General features: G+C 33.5%; 1 protein-coding gene across 3 annotated transcripts in view; it reads left to right on the forward strand.

The window, feature by feature from the left end:
• CNTN1 (contactin 1) overlaps window positions 1–23,894 on the forward strand; it is a gene marked incomplete at both ends in the record, with an annotated part of 165,607 nt that overhangs the window by 48,554 nt on the left and 93,159 nt on the right. For all 3 annotated transcript variants that reach the window (XM_079715653.1, XM_079715654.1, XM_079715655.1), the window contains one exon: window positions 15,046–15,166. In XM_079715653.1, the coding sequence (XP_079571779.1) occupies window positions 15,046–15,166 (121 nt within the window). The remainder of the gene's footprint in view (window positions 1–15,045; window positions 15,167–23,894) is intronic.

Raw genomic sequence — 23,894 nt, forward strand, 5'->3', positions numbered from 1 at the left:
AAACTTTAATTCTAATTTTAGAAGTCAATTATTAATAAAAGTTTGAATTAACTCAGTAGAATATTTAAGATTTTCAAGTCCTATGAACTCTGAAGTTTGATATGTATCTGTTATAATATTATGTTTTCAAATTGTCTAACTCTTTAAAAAAAATTCTTCTAGAACTTTCCACTTTAAAAAGCCAAAACAAGTTTTCAGTCAGGTTAAGATTGGTTTCAACTGGATGGAAACATTTATTCTTAAATTTTTATTAGATAGATTCATAGAACAATTATCAATACAGTGTCAATGTTTGTGCCTTCTATATGTTAACTGTAATTCCAGTTTCTTTCTTTTTAATCTAACAGATCTAGCTAAAACTGTACATCTACAGTGAATCTACTGTCTTTCGGTTTCTGAAACAAATTTATACTTTAAAAATAAACAACTGGGAATTTGTAGAGAATGATTTTAACATTATACCATGTGATATTTTTTCCTTATATGTCTATTTTGATGTGCTTAATTATAAGAATGCCCAACATTAATAAATTTGGCACCACCGTCTTTAATAATTTCTTCAAATTGTGTTTTGTTTTGCAAGAAAAGCAAATACCAGTTTTCACTCATTTGAAGAAAAAAAGTGAGCTAAACAGAGATTTTATTTTAAAAAACTAGACTTTTCAATTTGCTTGATGTTATATATTGAATATTTTCCAAAATGCAACAAGTATAGTTTATACAAGTAGTTACTTATAGCTGCAGTGGAGTCTCTGAAAATAGATTTGAAGATATAACTTACCCTGAGTTAAGCTGAAACTTCATATGTGGAGCCTCTTTATGTTCTTTAAAATAAGTTACTTTATGTTGATTGATGTAAATAAACATTTCAAAAAAAGAAATGAAGGGAGGAAGGGAGGGAGGGATGGAAAGAGGAGAAAGAAAGAGAGAGGTGCGGGGGGGGGGAGGAGGAGGCGAGAGAAAAAGACAAAAAAAAAGAGAAATAAGATAAAAGAGACCCATGGCTTGAAAAAAGAGAAAAGTAAACCACTGAAAGACTAATTAAGAAATAAATATTAAATTAGGTCATAACAATGTAAGAGACTTTGGTCATCACTAACTGTACTCCTTCCTTTTGTGGATGTTTGCCACAGGGGTTCAGGTTGTTGCCCCTCAGGGAAGCCAGAGCAGACCCTGACTCTGAGCCCATACTCTGGCTTCAGGGGCTCAGTTTCAGCTTCATTCCACCAAATAAGCAGCATAATAACAATCAGCGGCAAAAAACATACTCACTGGTTAAGTATGCAACTTCAGTGAGTAAAAGTATCAAAGACACATTTTTAGCACTTTGTAGATGGACAAGTCGATTTAACTCTGTAAATAATTAAAAAACCCAGATAAGAAATGTATTTTAAATTATTAAACTTAATTCTGCCTTTTGAACCTAAGAAAGATTTATGAAGTTTTCCCTTGCATCCTCCTCTTTTAAAGCAAACTTCAAAGTCACACTTCACTGCTAAATGTACCACACAAATTTGAGTAAAACACCTTATGTGTCTGATCCACCTATCGGAAGACAGTCCTAATGGCTAGTAATTGCTTCTGGGGTCACTAATAGAGCAGTCAGAAGGAGGGGCTCTTCCAACCTAAAGCTCAGTGAATGAAAACATAACAGGGGTGGCAGGTATTGGGGAAAGCAAAATCGAAGGAAGGAACACTGCTGCCTGCATTTGTCTGTTATTCAAATTGCACTAGCAAATATGTCAGTATATAATTTTTTGGTTTTTTAAATCATGTTTCTATATTTTATTTAATTCTGGCAACATTTTAATTATTGAATGTCACTTGTTCGTTTAAAAATATAGTACTGAACCCATACCACAGCAGGAACAGTGATAGGCACTAGGGTGTATAAAACAGTGAATAAGACAAACACAGGCACTTTTGAGGTCTATCCCGAAGGGACTTTTTCTGCAGACCTACATTGTTGGAAATGCCTCATAGAGTAACTGTGTGGTTTCCTTTACTGAGAGAAATACATGTTAGATCTGTGGGAAAGAACTTCAAGATAGCTGCTAATAAACTATGAAAAACCTAACAGTCAAACTTTTTATCTTGGGTATTGGCATATCCCAATGATCTGTATTGTTCTAAGGTGTGATAGCTTAAGACTGAATATGGTTTGAACTTAATGCATGTTTAGAGGGTGTCTAAAATTCAGTGCCAGGCAGATCCATCTCCTTTGACCCTAAACATGGTCCTAAAGTAAATTGCTTGAGGAAATTGGATCCCAAAGATTACACGTGGGGAATTTTGAAGTGTGTCCATATTCCACTGGAGATCAAAGAAGCCCAACTAAAAGAATTGTGGACTGACGTCATGACAACTGTGGATTGAGACAAAATTCTTTTTGAAAGGGTTATCTTGAAAATTATGGATCAAACATTGGAGAAACCAAGGTGATTGGCAGTGGAAGGAATCAGAACATGTGAAATTCCTTAAAAATTTATTGACTTAAATAACTTTGCCTGCGTTACACATAAAAAAAAAAACTTTACACTTTTTGTAGGAAAAAAAGACAAGCACAGGCTCTGATCCAAAATAAATTAGAGCTACCCTATGAGTTTAAATTTTAAATATAAATGACTTGGTAGCTATCACAGTTAACAAAACTGATGTCATTATCTCCATCATGTTTTAATAATTTTAATTGCTAAAAATTAATATCAGAAACTCTAATTCATGAAGAATATAGACATAAAAATTTAAATTTTTAATTTTAAGATCCTAAGCTTTTATTTTCAAGTTTGGCTTCAATAATACGTTATATTCAATAATCAAGCATGCTGTGAGTTTAGCTTGCTATTCTTGATCTTGACCACCATGTGGCAACCATGCATAGGGTTTCAAATTTCACAGCCTGACTTACTTGGAACTTGAAGCTTTATGAAATTAAACAAATTATAATATATCTATTATATATATAATTATAATATATCTAATATATATCTAATATATCTATATCAAATTAATTATATCTAAGACGTGTGATTTAAATTTTTTTCTTTATACTTTTTCCAATTATATTAATATAATTATCAGGAAAAAAGTAACTATATATTTTTGAAGATGTGCATTTCTTTTAAGAATTTATAGTGACCTATAAATTTAAATATATAAATAACATTTCTATTACATTTATGATCCTGCTTTATGTAAAACACTTTTGAATTAATTAGTTTTAAAATGTAGCTATTAATTTTAAAGTTGTAAGTAAACAATACCGATTATAGAAAAATATTAAGAAGTTAAATATCTAATTTGCCTGTCATGTTATTTATTCTTTCACTATTCAATAAATGTTCACTGAGTTCAACATCGTTATGTAATTAGGGTCAGTAAATGTTTCATTTGAACTTGAATTTATGCATTGATGTTAAGTATACATATGTATATATACATATATATATGAATTACAAATTCCATAACTTTGGAGCTTTGATACAATAAGCTTATAAGTAATTTATCTGGCATTATTTTATTCTGTCAAATTTATATGGCAGACACTCATATTTTTCAAGTCCAAATATAAAATGATTTCTATTTTGATTTTCCAGTTCAATAGCTACTTACTCGTTTAGAGTAAATACAAAAGTGGAGTCATTTTACTTAACAATTTAATTTATAATCCCTTTTGTTCTATAAAGGATGTAAGACTATCTACCAAAAAATATGTATTTGTAATATATCATTTTATGCCTCTCTCATGGTGGTACCTGATCAGCAGAAATTTTTTTTCAGGAGCTACCTAACTTTTGACACCCACTTTGAGTCATTTTCCTTCAACTATTTGACAGTTCTCCCTGTCAGAGCCATTATTTTAGTTAATTGCTGCTATAATAGCTTTTTTTCTATTTACAAATAAATGATAAAATTATAGTTCAGTTAGAAGATTTTACATACCTGCTTTGAATTCATAACTGTCATATGAATTGTTCAGAGGCTTTGCCACAACCAGAGCTCTAGGCTCCATTAGGATTAATCTAGAGTCAGTGATTTAGCCTCTCTAAGTTTCAGATATCCCCCTCTGTAAAATTTTATTAGTAATTCACTTATTTCATTCAGGTTACTTCATTGGGTTTGCAATACTGTTTACTTCATAATATTTTTGTGAGAATTCAATGAGAGAATGCCTATAAAGTTCTTGGCACAAGATCTGGCAGATTGTAAGTGGTTATTACTAATACTTTTTATAATAGAGCAATCATTCTACATCGAAAATTTCAGAAGCTTTTGCCAGATAGTTTTTTTCTGGTTATAGATCTCATTTTTCATGATTTATATTTTGCACTGCTTGCTCTACTGGATACTTAGTTTGAGACAAAAGATCCTAGGTATTTCCTTGCTGAGGGCAATGGAGAGGTAATAATAGTCAACATTTTACTGAGTGCTTGCTGTTTAGCCAGCATTGGATTAAATGTTTTTCATGTATTTCTTAAGTGATCTTCATAGCAGTCCTCTATGGAGCACATATTACTGTGACTTTTTTCTCAATTTCTGAGGTGGGGAAACAAAATTTCAAACGTTAAGTAACTTGTCTAAAGTCATACAACTTGCTGGTGGCAGAGAGAGGATTTGAAACCAAGGTGGTTTGATTGTAGACCCTGTGGTCTTCACCACTTGTTTCTAATCCATTGACTAGTACTCATGTCTATATCTGTTTAAATAACCTCCCTCCCATTATTTGAAACACTATAAGACAGCAGTTGAACAGCAGTTCAACTCCTAACTTATTCTATAATCTTGTTTAATGAACTTTTTATGTTCAAAGTTATCCAAATTACTTTATTCTCCCTACACGATTAGTAACCTTTACATTACATTGTAAGTCAAGTCTACAGAGTTTCAGATTGTCTAACTATAAAATTCTAGGCAGTTCTTAGTGCTCTCCTTTAGAGAGATAGGTTATGTGTGTGTGTTTGCAGGTGTGTGGACAGGCATTTGTTCTGACTGTATAGACAGCATTCAAAACCAAAGTAGACAGATTTCTTACCCTAAGGCTGAAAGAAAATATTAATTCTACTGAACATGTCACAAAAATGTGTTTAAATCTGAAACATGTATCTCATTCTAGAAGAACAGAATTTGAACAGATGTTTTTCTTCTGTGCATGCAAAAAGAGAGAAAGAGAAGCAGTAATAAACAGAAGTCTTTTTTTTTTTTTTTCAATTTCATTGGCTCTCTGTCATTGAACAAGAAGGTAAAGATTGTCCAGAGTTATGGGGCAACAGGTTACAGCAGAAAAGGAGTATTAGGCCATAATCCAGACTAAGACAAGAATCAAATTAGAGCTGAAGAAACAACAGAAAACCAAGAGGGCACAGTGAGATGATGTAAGTCCTAAAATGGTTGTTCTAAACCAGGAACAATTTTTCTCCCTAGGGAAATTTGGTTATATTTGGAGGCATTTTTGGTTATCACAACTGCAGGCAAGTGGTGTATTATGGGCACCTGTCTAGCACGGGTGCTGCTAAATATCCCATAATGCCGAGGACAGTCTTCCACAACAGAGAATTAACTAGTCCAAATTATCCATAGGGTCAAGACTGAGAAATGATGTTCTCAAGGGAGATTAAAAAAAAAAAAAAAAAGACTTAAGAATAAAGGGACTGAAAAGTTTTAAGCATAGTATGTTGGAAGCAAAGAGAAGTTATATTATTTTGAGCAAATGAGAGCACTGAAGACAAAAAAAGAAATTATAAGAGGATAGATAAAGCATTTTTCAAAATAGTATCAGTAGTAGAGGATAGATTGCATGTGTTTTGCAAATTCAAGACTCTTAAATTTTGGGAGAAAGAAAGAAATATGTGAAATGTCCCCTGACATAGTTCTGTGGTCCACACAAAACCCACAAAGGCAAGCTACCTGTGCCCAAATTGTTTCTCTACTAAGAGTAATTAACTGGAAAAGAGAGAATTCTATCATCCCTCATTCTGTCTGAACTTTCTCTACCTCACTTTCATTACCCTAATAAAACTTGACTTACACCTAACTATTCTATTTTATTTTGCTATTTTCCACCAGTAAACATGGAGGAAGGTAGGCACCTCTGCTCGCTACAGGTATCTATACTTGGGTTGGCTTCTTCTACATCATCACACTTCCAGGGCAGAGATCACGCCAGCTAAAGTTATTCTCTAGCAGAGACTCCCAGAGTTTAGCCTTTAGGAAGCATTTGTCAAAGATAATATTAAATAATTGAAATTAAGCACATATAGCAGCAAGTCTTTTTTCTTCAGAAATGTACTGGTTTGGAGAAATTTCCAAAAATTCATTCAAAATTAAAGTCCCATTTGTTTTACATAGGACTCCTTTCATACTTAATCATCACTGGAATAATTATTCTGGCTCTTTATGCTTACAAAATACAGTGTCTATATAAAATAAAAAGAAGGGGAAATAAACATATAAACTTTTGGTGTCTTAGGAATTTTATTTTATAATTTTACATTGTCAATTTTGACGTTTTATTTACTATATCACACTAGAAATATACTATTTTGTCATTAGCTCTCATATTCCAAAAAAACTAACTAATTTTTTGAAAAGCTAGTTTTTAAAACAGAACATTATCTAAAGATCTGGAATTTTGTTGTTGTTTTGCCCTTGACAAGTTATATGATCTTGGGCAAAACAGTCAATCTGTGCCTCAGGCTTCTCATCTGTCATATGAGGAAGCTGGGCCACAGCAGAAGTTTTGAAAAACAGCAACAGAAAGTTTTTAGCAGCAGAATTCTTTTTGCAAAGAAAATTTAAATTAGAACCCCAATAAATATCAGAGATGAAGGTAAGGTTGGTCTGACTGAAGAAATTGTACCCATGTTTGTGAGCATGTGTAGGAGACCAAAACCTTAACTATAGGGCCTCTCACATCTTCCTATCCCAAAACACATCCCATTCTGATCCCTTCTTTCTACCAAGTGATCCATGAAGGTCTTCAGAACCCTAAGGCTAATGGAAACCATTTTAAAAACCATATAAATTAAACAGTGTTCAAGTTTTCTTTCAACTCAAAAATATGGGTTCTAAACCCAAGGCTTTGATGGTTTTGTCCATCATTTAAAATGCTTAGTAGACATCGAAAAGAAAATTTCCTTCCTTGTGAGTTTTAATTTAAAATGGTCAGATTGATCAAAATTGAGCTCTTCAGCCATCAAAATAGCCAAATTTAGGGATATTCAACATCTCCATTGATCGTGTAAGTACGTGGTGACCTTTCAGTAATTATCCTAAACTATTTCCCTAATATATTTAAGTGTGTATATTTGTAATGATAATACTCATTTTCATAAGATTTTGTAAGTTATATCTTTTTAAATTTTTTTACATTCAGGCAAACTTAATGCTGATGCATTACTTAAAATAACACTAACTTGAATATTAGATCATATTAGGAAATTAATGTTAATTATGTTGTGTGTGAAAATGGTTCTGTGATTATTTAAGAGAATGGTCTTACCTTTTTAGAGATTCAATTTAATATTTTGACGAATGAATTATGATGGTATCAGTAATTTGTTTTTTAAGGTTTCAACAATAGATAGACAGCTAGATAATTAGATAAAGTGAATATGGCAAGAAGTTTACAACTGTTGAATCTAACTTGTTAGTATATGGGTGGCCATTGTACTATTCTTTCTATTTTCTTATGTTTGAGCATTTAAATAGGTTAAAAATTAAAGAAAGAAAGAAAGAAGATATAACATATTGTATTTTTCCTGTTATGAGAAAATATCCACTTTTACCTACCAAACTATGAATCTAAATTCAATTGTTTGATCCATGAAACACTACTTTGGCAACAGCTTAACTGGGGGAAAACAGGTTAACTATTGAGCCTTCAACCAGTAGCTTAACTTAAAATCTAAAATTCCTTATCTGTAAAATGGAAAGATTAAACATATCTCCCTGAGTCTTATAAAAATTAAATAGGAAATATATATGTAAAGTAGCTAGCACATTGCAAGGCATCTTAAGGGCATTTAATAAGCTAGATCAGGTATTAGTAGGAGTTCATAATAGCTACAGCAATGGCAGTAGCAATAGCAGAAGTTGTAGTAGCAATCTTAATATTGATATTAGTAGCAGCAGTAATAGTATCCTATTAACGCAACAGTGATAGCAGTAGTAGTGGTTGTAGTTACAGTATTATTGTGTCCTCATCTCTAAAATACAGTTAAGAATAATACCCCTTTCCCAGGGTTGTTGTTATAAGTGAATTTGCACATGTAAATTATTTATAATAGTCCCTGGCACCTATAAAATCCTTACTTTTTTCTTTTTTTTTTTTTGCTCATGTGTTGGTGATGGTGGTGTTAAAGTTTGCAGTCGCATCCAATGCATTTGCTACAGTTATTCCTTCTTTAACCTAGCAAGCCAAAAATAAAAAAGAAAAATGTTTATTTTTCATGGATATAGCATGTATCATACATACTTAATAATTATTAGGTTTCTAGAGTATTCTCTTTAAAGGCTATGCTTTCCTCCAGTCTTCCACATTTGTCTCTTCATTCTGAACTTCAATGGAACAAAAAAAGATGTTTTTATAGAGCCATTATGATCTCTAAGCTTTATATAGACCTTGTATATACCTTATGGCATATTTCTTTGTTCATTATGATTAACTGAATTTGTTAATACAACTTAGTAATTCAGACTCATTTATACTGCAGGACTGATTTTTCAAAGTTAGTTCATGGGGGAGTGGAAAGGAAGGAATAGGCATTTATATTTTGGAAGTCTTTTGATTTAAACTTGGGAAATTTCTAAGTGGTAAACCACATATACACTTTGGAACATCCCTGAGCGGTGCTATCACAATTTCCAGTATGTGATTCAACTCTCCTCATATGAAGGGAAGCATTTTGTAATTCAGCCAAGCTGTGGTTTTTAGTGAAAATATAGAGAGCATTCGTATCTAATTTGTGGCTAGAATGTGCTGAGAGCCATGATCTTTACTTGCTTTGTAAGCGTTCTGTCGACCACTGAGAACCTCAACTTCTCCTGAGGTATGGAAACTGCTAGTGCCATTTATAAAAACTTCAGCAAAGCTTTTATACCTACACAACTCTATTGGAAATTATATAGAATATTTTTTCTTTACTTTCCTTTTGAGGTGTTTCAGTGCCACACCTTCACCAAATATAGATCGAATGAGAATAAATGTTAAAGTCACTTATTACTGCTTTATGCAAATCAGCCTATCATTACCTACCTAAGTCCTACCTAAGGCTAACTTTTAAAATGAGTTTAGCATTAAACTTTTAGAATAGTTTAATTAAAAGTTTTTAAGGAGATTATTCTGAAGATTCAGTAAGTATAACTTTAATATGATATTTTAAGACAAAATAGTTTGTGTTTTTCATTACATGTGAAAAGTATGAAAAGCATGACCACATTATTCCTCTCAGGATTAAATAAGTGAATATAAAAACAGCACAGTGTTTCAAAGTGGGGAAAATCATAGCAATTTCATTAAAGAAGATTATTAGGTGTACAGCATTCAAATATTTTACAAAGGGTAATTATGGTGTCACAAATTGTTTATTTTTATATTATTTTTCTGCTTTCATTTTTTTATTATAAGGTTGAATTTTTTTAAATTTTAATTTCTGAAGTATTTTATTTTTTAAATTCCAATCTAATCCCATGGTTCATTGAAATAGTGGAAGTTTAGCAACAGGATTATCTTTCATTTGGATACATGAAGCAACCCAAGTAGTGAGTTCACATAATAAAAGCATGCAGTAGAGCTAAGTGCTTTTCATTTTATGAAAACATTATTTTTTCTCAAATATAGCTATTATCTTGTGTCATAATAGTTTAAAAATATTTTTAATATCATTCCATTAATGAATATTTAATGTCAAAGTTCAGTACTGTGGTGTATTGAACTTTAAGGATGTTAAAGCACATTAAAGCAGCCTGTTTTATTAATATATAGTGTTTAAATTATTTTATTTTACTATAATTATTTTATATTATTTTATTTTTTCTCACTAGAAATTTTCTCAGAAATATGTGTTAGCATGTACAATGGCTCAAGAAAAACTCTTTTATTATTACCTTCCCCATATACACAACTTTACTCTCTTCTTACTTTAAATATTTTATTTTATTTTTTTATATTTTTTTTTGTGGTACGCAGGCCTCTCACCGCTCCAGACGCACAGGCCCAGCGGCCATGGCTCACAGGCCCAGCCACTCCGCGGCATGTGGGATCCTCCTGGACCGGGGCACGAACCCGTGTCCCCTGCATTGGCAGGCAGACTCCCAACCACTGCGCCACCAGGGAAGCCCCTACTTTAAATATTTTTAAAAAGAGAGCTATAGGTAATAAAATAATATTTCTTTACCCCCCCTTAGGTGAATTCTCTTTAGTATGATATGTGGAATTGGCCAACTACAAAGTCAGGCAGAGTCCTCAAGACCATCTTCAGTTCTGAAACCAACTGCAAGTTCCAGGAGTTGCCAAAACCAACCTCAGTTTCCTTGTGCTAGAGGGAACTCACAGAATTCCCTGAAAGCTATTATGCTCATGGTTACAATTTATTACCCAAATAGCATGCAGATTAAAATCAATGAAGGGAAGAAATGCATGGGGCAGAGTCCAGAAGACGTACCAAACATAGAGCTTCCATTGTTCTCTCCCCATGGAGTCAGGATGCATTACTCTATCAGCTTTTGTCTGTGGCAGTAGGCATAGAGTATTGCCAACCAGGGATGCTTTCCTGAGCTTTGATATCTAGAGATTAAACCAGGGCTTAATCATGTAGGCATTGATTGATTGCCTAAATGGTTAATCTCAATGTCTAGGTTGACTGATAACACATGACCCAAAGCCCCTACCCTAAGTCACAATGTTAGTCTTTCTGTCATGGTCAGCCTCTATTCTAAAACTATACAGGTGTGACTAACTGCCACCCTAAATCACATGGTTAGAACTATTCAGTATGACCCAAGACACCCAGGCAAAGGAAGAATACTACAGGTTACCTTCCAGAAGCTGAGGGAAAGGGCAGATCTCTCTGTAAATTCGTGATTTGTATTACAAATTTTGAATTTGTAAAGGCCTAGTTCTTTACAACAAATATGGGTGATTGAAAAACTTAGAGGTGTCCATTTTCTTATATGTCTACTGCATTCTTTTCTCTATAAATTTACACATTATTCCTAAAACATTTATATTTACTCATGAAATTAGTTTACAAATAATTTGAAATATATTATTAATTGATAGCTGATCTCAGGTATATGGATAGCAATAGTTGTTCTCAATTCAGCTATTTTATCTTATAATATCATTATCTTACCTGAAAAATCATATGAAATTACTAAAAGAATTTAATAAAAACATTTTAGTTAATAGGTATTTTAATTCATTTATGCAATACTTATTTGTTGAATTCCTCCTGTATGTCAGATATCACAATACATAATTTGTATGTAATAATAAATAAGACCTAGTCCCCTCCTCAAAGAATTACAGTCTAGTAGAAGAAATGAACAACTAAATAATTAGAATAGAAAAGGATAGTTAAAATGAAAATATGCAAGGGGCAAGCCCCTAACCAGGACTTTGGATTCTAGAGAAGAAAGGGGCATCTAAACCACGACTTGAATTTAGCCAAGTGATAGAAGTGGGAGATGTGAGAATCCAGGCAATGCAAGTAATATGTACAAAGGTCTGCAGGAAAGAGAACACATGGTAAAATATAAGTTTCTGGGGCACAGGAAGTGGGAATAAAGGTAGCAAGAGTGTGTACTTCATCCTGACATCAAAATGTCTCATTATGTGCTTACAAAATTCTGCCATTGTGTTGGGCTATATGAACTTGCTATCCTAACTCTGCTTGTACCTGAAAAGAAGTAAACGTATTACTTTAAGAGCAGATGCCAGAAGTCTTAATAAGCATGCTGAATAATTCATTCAAACAATGTATATTTGGTGTTATTATATCCCTGGGACTGTGCTGGTCTTAGGGATACAGCACATACAGCTGTACACATGTAACACAGGGGTACAATGCTGAAGAAATCAGGCATGTTTCCTCCTCTCATAAAACTTACAGTCCTCCAGGGAAACCAATTTTAATCATATAATTGCAAAAATATTTTACTGTAAATGAGATATATAATATCACATTAAGTAAAATGTGCTATGGCAAAATGTAACAACACAAAACAGAAAGACTTGTTTAAGGAAATGATTTGAGCTGATATTGGTGGGGGAGGGTAAATGTTATTTAGATGAAGGTGGTAAGAGGGTGGGTTATGAAGAGATCAAATTCCAGGAAAGGAAACACCTTGGAGAACCAGAGATAGGAGATAACAAGATACATTTAAGGTCTTAAAAAGGGAATGTTCTTCTGGAGAGCAGAGTGTAAGTGAAATGGTGGCACTAGTTGAGCTGGAATATTGAACAGAATTTAGAGAATGGAGCCATGTTGACTATCATAACACTTACGGCTTTTATTCCAAGAAGTGGAACATTTTTAAAGGTTTTAGTTTGTTTTTATAGAAAGGGATGATTTGATCATAATTTGCATTTTTTAAAAGTCACCCTGAGTGCTAAGTAGAGAAAAGAATAGATGGGACAGGGGTGAGGGTCATGACCAAATAAGACATAATAGTTCAGTGAGAGATGTTGGTAGCTTGGACAAAGACAGAGGAAGTGTTGAAGAAAAGGAAGGGATAAATTCAATAACTTATGATGGAATTATAAGGAAGTTGAAGAAGATGAGAGGTTAAGAATTTTCTCAAACTTTCTGGAAAATGTGCTGTCACAGATGACTAGACAAGTTGGGTGTTTGGGGAAGGAAGGTCAAATGCTATTAAAAGTCAAGTAAAATGAGTTGAGAGTTGGGAACCAAATTAAAATGGACTGAGGGGTAAGAGGTAAAGACATGACAAAAGCTAAAAACAGAAAATAAGGGTTTGAGGAAGAAGTATTGGCAGAATCCAAGCAACCATCCAATAATTAAGCAGCTTAACATGAGGAAAGAAGAATAGTTGTTTGTTTCCAAGGGAAAGAAGAGAAGAGCAGAGAGAGGTAAGATATGGGAGTGGGAGTGAGTGCCAACAAGATGATAGGGAACAGAGAGAGGTGAAGGTCACTGAGAAATCCTTAGTAAAAGTATGACCAACAGGATTTTTAAAAATAGAAATGTACAGTGGATGATAATTGCCCTACTTTGTGGGATACAACCAATTCCATGACCTTTAACTCTTCAGTACACCTATTTTACTAGGGAATATTTCATGCTAGTAGGTTTCATGGCAAAATAGAGAAAGGGTTGGTCTGGAGCTCCTTGGTCAAGAGAACAGAAGGAAAGAATTTCCCTACCTTAGGAATTTGAAGAAATCTTGGAAACTGGATTTTTACCCAATCTTAGACCTCAAGGGACAGGAAGACCCCAACTAACATTAAATTGTATGACCGCTAGTTTCATTTTTACAGAGATTTTAATTACTGGAACCAAGGAACAAGGTGTGTGGCCACTGACCAGTTCTTAATATGGAGATAGTAGTATCCTATTACAACCAACTGAATCAATCTGCTCAGATGATAACTAGCTATTATTTTTAATTAATCTTATTAATCAAGCAAGTATTGCAACCCAAATACTTTCCAAGACTGGCAGGGAACTTAATATGTGAAGGGACCACCAGCAGAACCAACGGTGAAGCAGAGCATTTATTCCACATATAGTCATTAAATAATCAAAATTTTAAAATTTGCAGGTCTGTCATATAACAGAAACAATACCTTCAACTATTATGTGAAATATTAACCTAATAATTAGTTTTTCATCCTTTAATCTATCTGGATATCTGTAATTGCAATAGTAAATCAATATTTTTGTTTCTCAGGAAAACCAAATGTCTATTTAAAAATCGAGTTTTCCGGGCCTCCCTGGTGGCGCAGTGGTTGGGAGTCCGCCTGCCGATGCAGGGGATACGGGTTCGTGCCCCGGTCTGGGAGGATCCCATATGCCGCGGAGCGGCTGGGCCCGTGAGCCATGGCCGCTGAGCCTGCGCGTCCGGAGCCTGTGCTCCGCAACGGGAGAGGCCACAACAGTGAGAGGCCCGCGTACCACAAAAAAAAAAAAAAAAAAAAATCGAGTTTTCCAAATTTTCTCTTAAGAGAGTACTTTGGAGATAATGAGCATGGATTATGTTATGCTCCTCCAACCAAGCAAACCGAGTAACCATAGTTAATTTACTTGGCTACTCTAAGTCTCACTTTTGTCTTTAGTAAAATGGACAAAATAGGACCTATCTCATAGGACTGTTTTCAGAAGAGAATCCCAGGATCTGTATAGAGGAGGCATTTGATAAATATTAGCTATTTTTAGAAATTGCATTGGGATGGTGCCTTATCATTCACAGCAAAATTCCCTCAAGCCTCCTTAAAAAAAAACATACGTTAAACACTATTCTAAGCACTGGGAATAGAGCAGTGAACAAGATAAAAATCCTTGCCCATAAGGTTATATTTGGCCAAAACAGAACATGTTAGTAGAATTGTCCATTTTGACAGTTTCTGCACACTTTTAGTATCTTTGTAAAATGAACTGTGGCACGTCTTGAAATTAGTTGTTTAGATTGGTTTTACATAACCAAATTAATAATTCTCCCTAGACATACAGCATTTATGTATCTTCATTGATATTCAGCATCAAGATTTTTGGACCTTCACATTTCTTTTTAAAAGACACCAATGAAATAGTTTCATCCTGTGTTTTCTCTCAAAATGCCCTCTGGTTATATAAATAATAGAATACTAAAGACATTAAAGCTAAAAAGGACCTTAGGCAATTCACTCTATTTTTCACTTGAGATACCAAAGCCCAGAGTTTGAGTAACCTAAGAACACACAGACAGTTAGCACATCTAAAACAGGTGTTCATTTTGTTAGGGGAAAATGGACCTCTCATATCCTAAATACCATTTAGTTGGTGAAAAAAATGTACTGATTTGAATGACTGCTGTTTTTGCTGACAGCTGGATTCCAATGGGGAGCTGCTCATCCGAAATGCCCAGCTAAAACACGCTGGGAGGTACACGTGCACAGCTCAGACAATTGTGGACAATTCTTCAGCCTCAGCTGACCTTGTTGTTCGAGGTAAGAGTTTCAACATTTTGGAATCACAAAACCAAAGCTATTTGACTTACATAAATATGTATAATCTTCTGGTAACTCTGGTACGAATTCTTATATATTTAGAGTCTCGATCTTTGAGAACAGTTCTTCACCCATGTCTAAGACTGATTTATGCCAGCCAAGTAGTAAACAGAACTGATTTTGTTTGTTTTACTAACTACGTATTTTTTAGCAACTTACACCACATACCTCCTACTGTTTGTGCTTTTAAACTTAGTACTCACCAGAAGTCCTCAGTCCCTGCTAGTTTTCATGTGTTGAGTAGAGTTTTGTTTCCTTTTTTATTTTTTATGGAAAAAATATACTGGTGCTGTTTATTATAACCTCAAGTGTTATACATTTACCAGTGTCATCTTCGAATAAAAAATGATTTGTACATGTATCGTGTTTCTATTTGTTGCTGATTTTCAGACTAGTGCTTTTGTTCTTATAAATGATTGAGAATGTGTTTGGATACGTGCTTATTGAAAATACAATGCCTTTGCTACTGGCCTCTGCTATATAGGTGGGAGGCCAGCTCAGAACATGCCTTACTTTATTTAAAATCATTCATCGGTTCTTCACTCCTTGCCTACAGAATGAAGATCATTCCTTTTAGCTAAGTGCCCAAGAAGTTCCATGAGGTGTGGTGACCTCGGCCTGTTTAGCTTTAATCTCTCACCATTCCTCCTGACCAACTAGTCCACGGAAATATCCTAGGATTTCTACCTCTGTTCCTTGGTTCACAGCATTCCTTCTATATGCTGTTTTCATTGATTGTTGCCCAAATCTTATCCATCCTTCAAGACTTGGCTCAAGAAGTAACAAACCCATGAGTCATTTTTTTGATGTCCCAAATATGAGCCCTCTCTTCTAAACTCTCATAACAATTACTACTTTCACTAATGTGTTTTATAGCAATCTGTACATATGAGTTACCTTCTCTATTAAGTTGTGAAATTCACATATGCATTTTTATTAATATTTAGTGAGTTGCAGAATTCTATCTCATAGTTTCATTGTTCTCTTTTTCCCTTTGTCTCAGTGACATGTTAAAATTTGTTTTTTTCACACGTTACCTACTAGAAATATTTATTGACCATTATTTATTGCACTTTTTTTTTCAGTCAGCTTTTGCACAATCAGATAAACAATTAGTAAATGAGATGATATTCATGGTTTATCTTAATACCCATTCTGGATCCAGATCAATATAATTTCACTTAATCTCATACACCTCCTGCATTTTTCTCTAGAACAATGGTAATATGGAGTCCCTCAGTCACATTGGAAAATATTGAAAACCCTCTTATTCCAGTTGAATATATTCTTCAGTAGAGTAATGGAAGTCTAGCTGAAATTTCTTTATCCAAATGAACTTAGGCATTTATTACACACAACCCTTATTGAAAATTAATAAAACTCCAAGGCTACAAAATGCTAAATTAAAGGAAGTTCATTTATGTTCAGTATTTCCATTAGGAATATTTTGTTATCTGGGACGTCTACTGTCTGTGAGAGTTATCAGGGAGAGGGACTATTCACTGTTCTTTCTAGTCAGACCACTAGCTGTTAAGCCACTTCCAGCAATAGTCTATGCTTGTATTTAATTGAAATTATTTGCATATTAAAAGATTATCATTAGTGTTACAATAGGGGTTATGTTACAATGCCTGTGCATCAGTGTCTTCTTATAATTACATCGCAGTAAACTCTCAGTGTTCACAGGGAAGATGAAGTTTTACAGAAGTAGTCAAAGAATATTAATAATCTTATCCACTCATACTTAGGTAATTAATAATCATCATACTCTGTATTTTTTACAGAAAAACAAATATTAAAAAGTTATAGCAGGTATTATGTGAAAATATAAAGTTTTTTTTTTTTCTAAAGCCCTTTAGTCATAGGAAATATAACTTAAAGCAAAGCAATCTGGTAAGTGCACTTAGTAGAAATACAATATAGAATTTTAAGTCCCTGCACTATAGCAGGATGTTGAAAAAACTATATAGGTAAATAACAAGTATTGCTTAACACTGATAAAAGTCTGAAAGTTGTAATCATTCTCCAAACGTTATTTCTAATAATATAAAAGGTATTCATTTTATATCAAGAGAAATTTGCAGTTCAAATAGTCAAATACATGTCTGCATAGCTTGTGTCAAAAATGTATATGAAGTAGAACTTCAAATATGATTTGTATATTTAAATCATGGAATATAAAAATGTTTTTATTTCTTATAATAAAATGACATAGTATGCCTAACGTAATATTATTGGTCCATTTATCCTCTTAATTATGTTTTTTTATTTAGTCTAGGAAATCATAACCTGGAGTCCATGGACAGATTTCAAGGGGTCTATGGATCTCCTGAAATTGAACAGAATTGAGTTTAGAATGGAGGCAGTGAATTAGTTAGATATGAGTGCTTCTGTAACATTGCATCTGATTTCATGAAGCTTCTTACCCAGAGAAAACTCACTCCCCCACTTATCTGTATAATGTTTGGTAGAACAGAGAACCAAGGAAGACAATAGCAATTGTTGTCAACTAAAAACAATTTATAGAAAACTGGCCCAATAATCAAATATAAGCCATTGTCTTTTTGTAGTAGTCATAAGTGTTTACTTGTAAAAACCTATAGTACTTCAATTTATTTACCTACTAATTGAGTTCATAGGTGCTCAAGGAAAAGAGACCATAAAATTGACATACATTGCCTATTTCTCCAGTTATGTAAACAGTTTCAAGTCATGAGGTAGTACTGGTCATGTAATTTTCACTTTTGATGTCCAAAACTGCCTTTTATACTAGTTCTATCCTTTCAGTTTGGAAATATTTCTCCTAGTATTTCTATAGTATAGACATTATTTTTGTAAAAGTAACCTTTATTTAAACAAAGTTGCCCTGGAAGCCTAATATATAGAATTCAAACTGCACTGATTGAAAGAAGTGAAAACTGTTTTTTATGGCAAAATGTTCATTCACTGTTCTAAAAACTCCACTGCTCTAAAAGCACCAAAGATTTTAGATAAATCAACAAACATTCTTCATCACAGCCCTGAAAAACTAAAGGATTACACTCTCTGAAATAGTGAACATTCAACATAGCCCCTTTAGGATTCTAACAAATTTAGATAAATCAAATATGGAATTATGCAAAAAATGACAAACCATAACAACAGAGAATCAGGAAGGGTTAAAAACAAAACAATATAGTTAGAGTCTAGAGTACATCAGATACTCTCATCAACAGAATAAGAATAAAAATAATCATGCCTAAATATTTAGATAAATAAGAGAGGAAATGATAAAAATGAGTTGGAAATAAAATACTATAAAAAGAGGCAGTGTGGGGGGAAAAGGAAGAACTATAAAAAATAAACAATCATTGAAAATAAAAAAAAATCAATGGATGGGTTAAACAACAATTAGAGACCAATTAGGAAAAAATTAGGGACCTGAATGACAGATATGAGGAAATCATCATATTTCATCACAGAAAAACAAAGACTAAGTATGGGAAAAAAAAAAGATTATGACATTAATGACACAATGAGAAAGCAATGCTAGTCCCATTGGATTACCAGAAGAAATAATAGAGAAAGTAAGAAAGAATAATTTTCAAAAAGATAATGACTATAGATTTGGGAGGATTAGTGACAATTATGACTTCTCATTTTCAAGGGTCACAATAAAACACAAGAAAATTAATAAAAATAAATAAAACTGCAGAACATTCAAGACAAATAGAAGATTATTATAAGAACAGCAAGAGTAAAAATTATTTTTTGCAAAGACATAACAATTCTGATGGCCAACTACCCAGCAGCAGTAATAAAAGTCACAAGGTAATTGGGGGATCCAGACTTCAAGGTGACCCTCAGTGATCCTTGCTTTCTCATAAACCAGCCCCTGTGTAATCCCTCTAACACTTAGGGTTGGTGTATGTGCCAGCAGAAGTGACAGCGCTGAACATTGTCATAAATCACATTGCTGCTTCTGCTTTGGTTTTTGGAATTCTCATTTTGGAGGAAACCAGCTGCCATGTCATGTGGGTATTTCAGCAATCTTGTAGAGAAGCCCACATGAAGAGGAAATGCGACCTCCTATTAATAACCAACACCAACTTCCCAGTCATTTGAGTGAGTCATCCAGAGAGCAGATCTTCCAGTCAAGCTTTCAGATGACTGTAGCCTTGGCCAACAGTTTGATTATAACTTTCATGGCAGACCCTGATCAAGAACTATTCAGCTAAGCCACTCAAGAATTCTTAATCCACAGAAACTGTAAGAGATAACTGTTTATATGTATAGCTGATTCACTTTGTTATAAAGCAGAAACTAACATACAATTGTAAAGCAATTATACTCCAATAAAGATGTTAAAAAAAAAAGAGAGATAACTGTTTACTATTGTTTTAAGCCACTCAGGCCTGGGGTAATTTGTTATGCAGCAGTAGATAACTAATACAACCATGGAATGTGCTAAAAGAAAAATAACTCTCCACCAAGAAGTATATATACAGACAAGTTATCGTTTCATAATGAGGAAAAATAGTTATATTTAGACCAACAGAAACAGAGTTTATTTCCCAAGAGACTCTTATGTCTAAAGGAATATTTAATGGATAAATTTCAGGAAGAAGGAAAATAATGCCAGAGTAAAGTTCTGAGACATCAAATAGCACGATGAATAAAGAAAACAGTAAACATATCCAAATCTAAGCAAACAGAGCTAAACTAGACTTCAGAATATGCTGTGGTCTGGGTTTGAGAACTGGCAAGAATAAGTTGCACACTGATCAAGTTGATAGTTGCTTTTACTTCAAGTTTCTATTAAAACAACAAATCTGACATATATATATATATATATATATATATATGTATGTATGTTTAGGAATATGTGTGCATATTTTATATGATCAAATATAGAGAATGCATGAAAATGATAATCACAAAATATAAGGGAGTGGTTACCTCTGGGTTGGAGATAGGAGAGGAGGTGAATGTGGTTAAGGAGGGAGGGAACTCACAAAAGGCTACATCTGAATAAGTAATGTTTTATTTCTTAAGCTGAATGGTGAGTTTGTAGGTGGTCATTTCTTATTTTATACAGCTTTACCTAAATGTTAAATATTTCTCAATATATTTAATTAAACAGGTGACCTGCTATCGCCTACTTCCTCTCCACCAACCTTCTCAGCAAAGATTCATGAAAAATCTTTGTGTAACCTCTGGGCGCAGGTGCCAGACTTGGCTGTACATCAGATATACTACTACAATTAATTTTAAATACGCAATTCTAAGCCCCTTTTGGAAGTTCCTAAATTAATAGCTCTGGGATGGGTTTAGCAAAGCTAGATTAAAGACTGGCCTGGTGAACCATGGTGCATCAACAATGGACACAGAAATTGACCCATACACATATGCTCAACTGATTTTTAACACATATGCAAATTAATTCAGTGGAGGAAGATTAAACTTTGCAATAAATGGTGCTAGAACAAATGAGGATTCATAGTCCAAAAAAAAAAAAAAAAAGGACCTTGATCTAAACCTCAGACCTTATACATAATTAACTTGAAATGGATCATGGACTTACTTGTAAATTTTAAACTATGAAACTTTTGGAAAAAAAAAAGTATAGGTGAAAATCTTCAGCTCTTAGGACTAGATGAAGAGTTCTTAGACTTGACACCAAAAGCATAATGCATAAAATGAAAAAGTGATAAACTTAACTTCATCAAAATTAAAAACTTCTGCTTTGTGAAAGTCCCTGTGAAGATGATGAAAAGACAAACAACAGACTGGGAGAAAATATTTGCAAACCACGTATCCAAGAAAAGTTTGTATGTAAAACATATAAAAAACTCTCAAAACTCAAAATTAAAATAACCTAATATGAAAAAAGATAAAAGATGTGAACAGACATTTCATTGAAGATGATATACAAATGGTAGATAAACACATAAAAGATGTTCAATGTCATTAACCATTAGGGAAATGCACATTTAAAGCCACAGTGATATATCACTACATACCTATAAGAATGGCTAAAATAAAAAGGAAATAGTGATGCAAAAAAACAGAGTCACTCACTCACATATTGCTGGTGAAAATGTAGAATTGTACAGTCACCCTGGAAAAGAGTATGGCTGTTTCTAAACATGTGCTTACTACAGGACCCAGTAGTTGCACTCTTGGACATTTATCTCAAAGACATTAAAACTTATGTCCACATAAAATATATATACACAAATGTTCATAGCTGTTTTATTCATGATAGCCCAACACTGGAAACAAATGCCCTTATACAGGTGAGTGGTTAAACAAAATGTGGTATATTAGTACCATGGACTATTACTTAGCGATAAGAGAAGAATGATCTATTGATGTGTGCAATTTGGATATATCTCAAGGGAATTAATGCTGAGTGAAAGAAAGCCAACCTCAAAAGGTTACATACTGTATGATTCTATTTATTTAGCATTCTTGAAATGACAAAATTATAGAGATGGAGAGTAGATTAATAGTGGCTTAGGGAGGCTAGAGGAAGAGGAGTAGCTGTAGCCATGAAAGGGTACAACAGGGGATCCTCATGATGAAATTGTTCTGTATTTTAACTGTGGTCATTGTCCCAGAAGTCTACACATGTGATAAAACTAAAAGTTTCTTAGAACTAAACAAACACATAAACACACAAATGAATGAATGTAAAACTAGCAAAATCTGTACTATAAGGTTGATGGATTATGTCGATTGTAAATTTCTGGTTCTGTTATGTATTTAGTTATACAGAAAGTTATGGTGAGTAAATGAGTGAAGGATATGCAGGACCTTCCTGTATTAATTTTCAGAGTTGCATGTGAATCTATAATTATCTCCAAAAAAAAAGTTTAAGAAAAAAATCACTGGACATAAAATACACTGAAAATATAAAGAAAATATGTACATATGGGCTCTTTTTTCAAAAATAGTATAATATTACTAGAAGGCAAAGAGTATGGCACACCAAGAGGTAATGTTTGAACAAGTGGTGGCCACCAAACTGCCTTCTAAGGAAGTGGATCCAGGCCTGGGAAGGACCTAGTGGGGTTGCAGCTTTGGGACCAGGGTTGAATTGCCGAAGGCAGTAGAAGAGAGTGTGTGTTCTACTTCTTTCCCCAGAATCCTCCTTCAGTCCTTTTTCCCTATGAATTTCTGTCTCCCCTTTAAATAAATACTGGATATATTTTTAAAGAATGTCATTACGGAGGGCATCAAATTACAGCATTCCAGAGTGACCAAGTGTTTAAACCTGGCCTGGGCTGGCAAATCTGTATTTTTAATAATGCCCCATGAAGCTTGTGATGAAGTGGTCTTTAAATGGTTTTTGGAAATTATTGTTCTAGGGAATTCTTGGAAAATAGTTTGAAAGTCCTATTATTTTGTTTATGGAATGGGTAAATTACATTAGAAATGTGTTTCAAAAAGATGGTAAGGTCCCCTTTTCCTCCAGTTCGTCCTGTTCAAACCAAATGGAAGTCAATCAACAGACAACTGAACAACTGTTATGAATATTTGGCTAAAAGTCAGGGAAGGGAGCTCTGACTTAAGGACAGGAGTGGCATGGAAGCGGAGGAAGGCAGTCCACGTGGTGAGAAAAAGAGTTAACTCTTTTTTCCCTTATCCTCATATCATTCTAGCACAGCTACACTTAAGCCCTAAGTCACACCAAATAAGATAGCTTCAAAAACTCTAAAGTTAATAAAGAACCACTCAATCTATGTATCAACAGTAAGTTAAAAAAAAAATATATATGATGAAATATTTCCCAGCTAGGGCACTGATATAAAAATGAAGATAACTTTACAAGAGATTGTAATGCCATTTCTTGGTATTATGGCATTTCAAGTAATTTATAGAAGATTTTTCTAAATTTTTTTTATATCAGAGCATATATTGACATCAATTTAAATTATTATTGTATTAGTGAAAGAGGTAATTTCGGAATAAAACTTTAAAACAGATGCGCGTATAATATAGCCAAAGGGATTTAGAACTCAAACAGCTACAAATTGCTTAATATCTAAAAGACCTTTACAGTTTAAAACTATTTTTAGTTAAAAAAAAAAGAACCAGCTATTAGACTTCAAATGTTTTTAGGCTTCTTATATAAAAATCCAAATCAAGAGGATCGATACAAATTTCCTTTTTGTTGTTGTTATTGTAATAAAGGTTGTACTTAATAGGTCCCACAAAAGTGTATTTTGGGTTGTTTCATCAAGTAAGTTTTGGTGCATATCAACAGCCCTTTATGAATGTTTTTAGCAAAAGATGTTTCTGGAGGACTTAGTGCTTTTCAGTTTAAAAAAAAGTGTCATTTAGAAGGAAAGGTGTTTCAGGATTTATCTGACAGCACTTGTGGGAACATTTATGTAGCTTGCCAAATCTAAATTCTCTTTTATGAGTGCACTTTTGGACAACATTCAAAAATGGACCATAAAATTAGGCCACAAAAGCAAGAAATGAGGCTTTGAGGTCTGTTTTTTACTACTTTCCGTGGCATTTCTGCTGTATTATAAATATCCTTGGCAATGCTACCAACTGTTAGGAGGACCTTCCTGACACCTGGCTGAACATAATGTTTGTCACTAAAATTGCCAAAACAGAAAATGCAATCATGATTATACTTTTCACATCTGCCCCCTCTTTTACATGTTATATA

The sequence above is a fragment of the Hyperoodon ampullatus genome (assembly GCF_949752795.1).
Source record: "Hyperoodon ampullatus genome assembly, chromosome: 11".
In the NCBI taxonomy this organism is placed as follows: Eukaryota; Metazoa; Chordata; class Mammalia; order Artiodactyla; family Ziphiidae; genus Hyperoodon; species Hyperoodon ampullatus.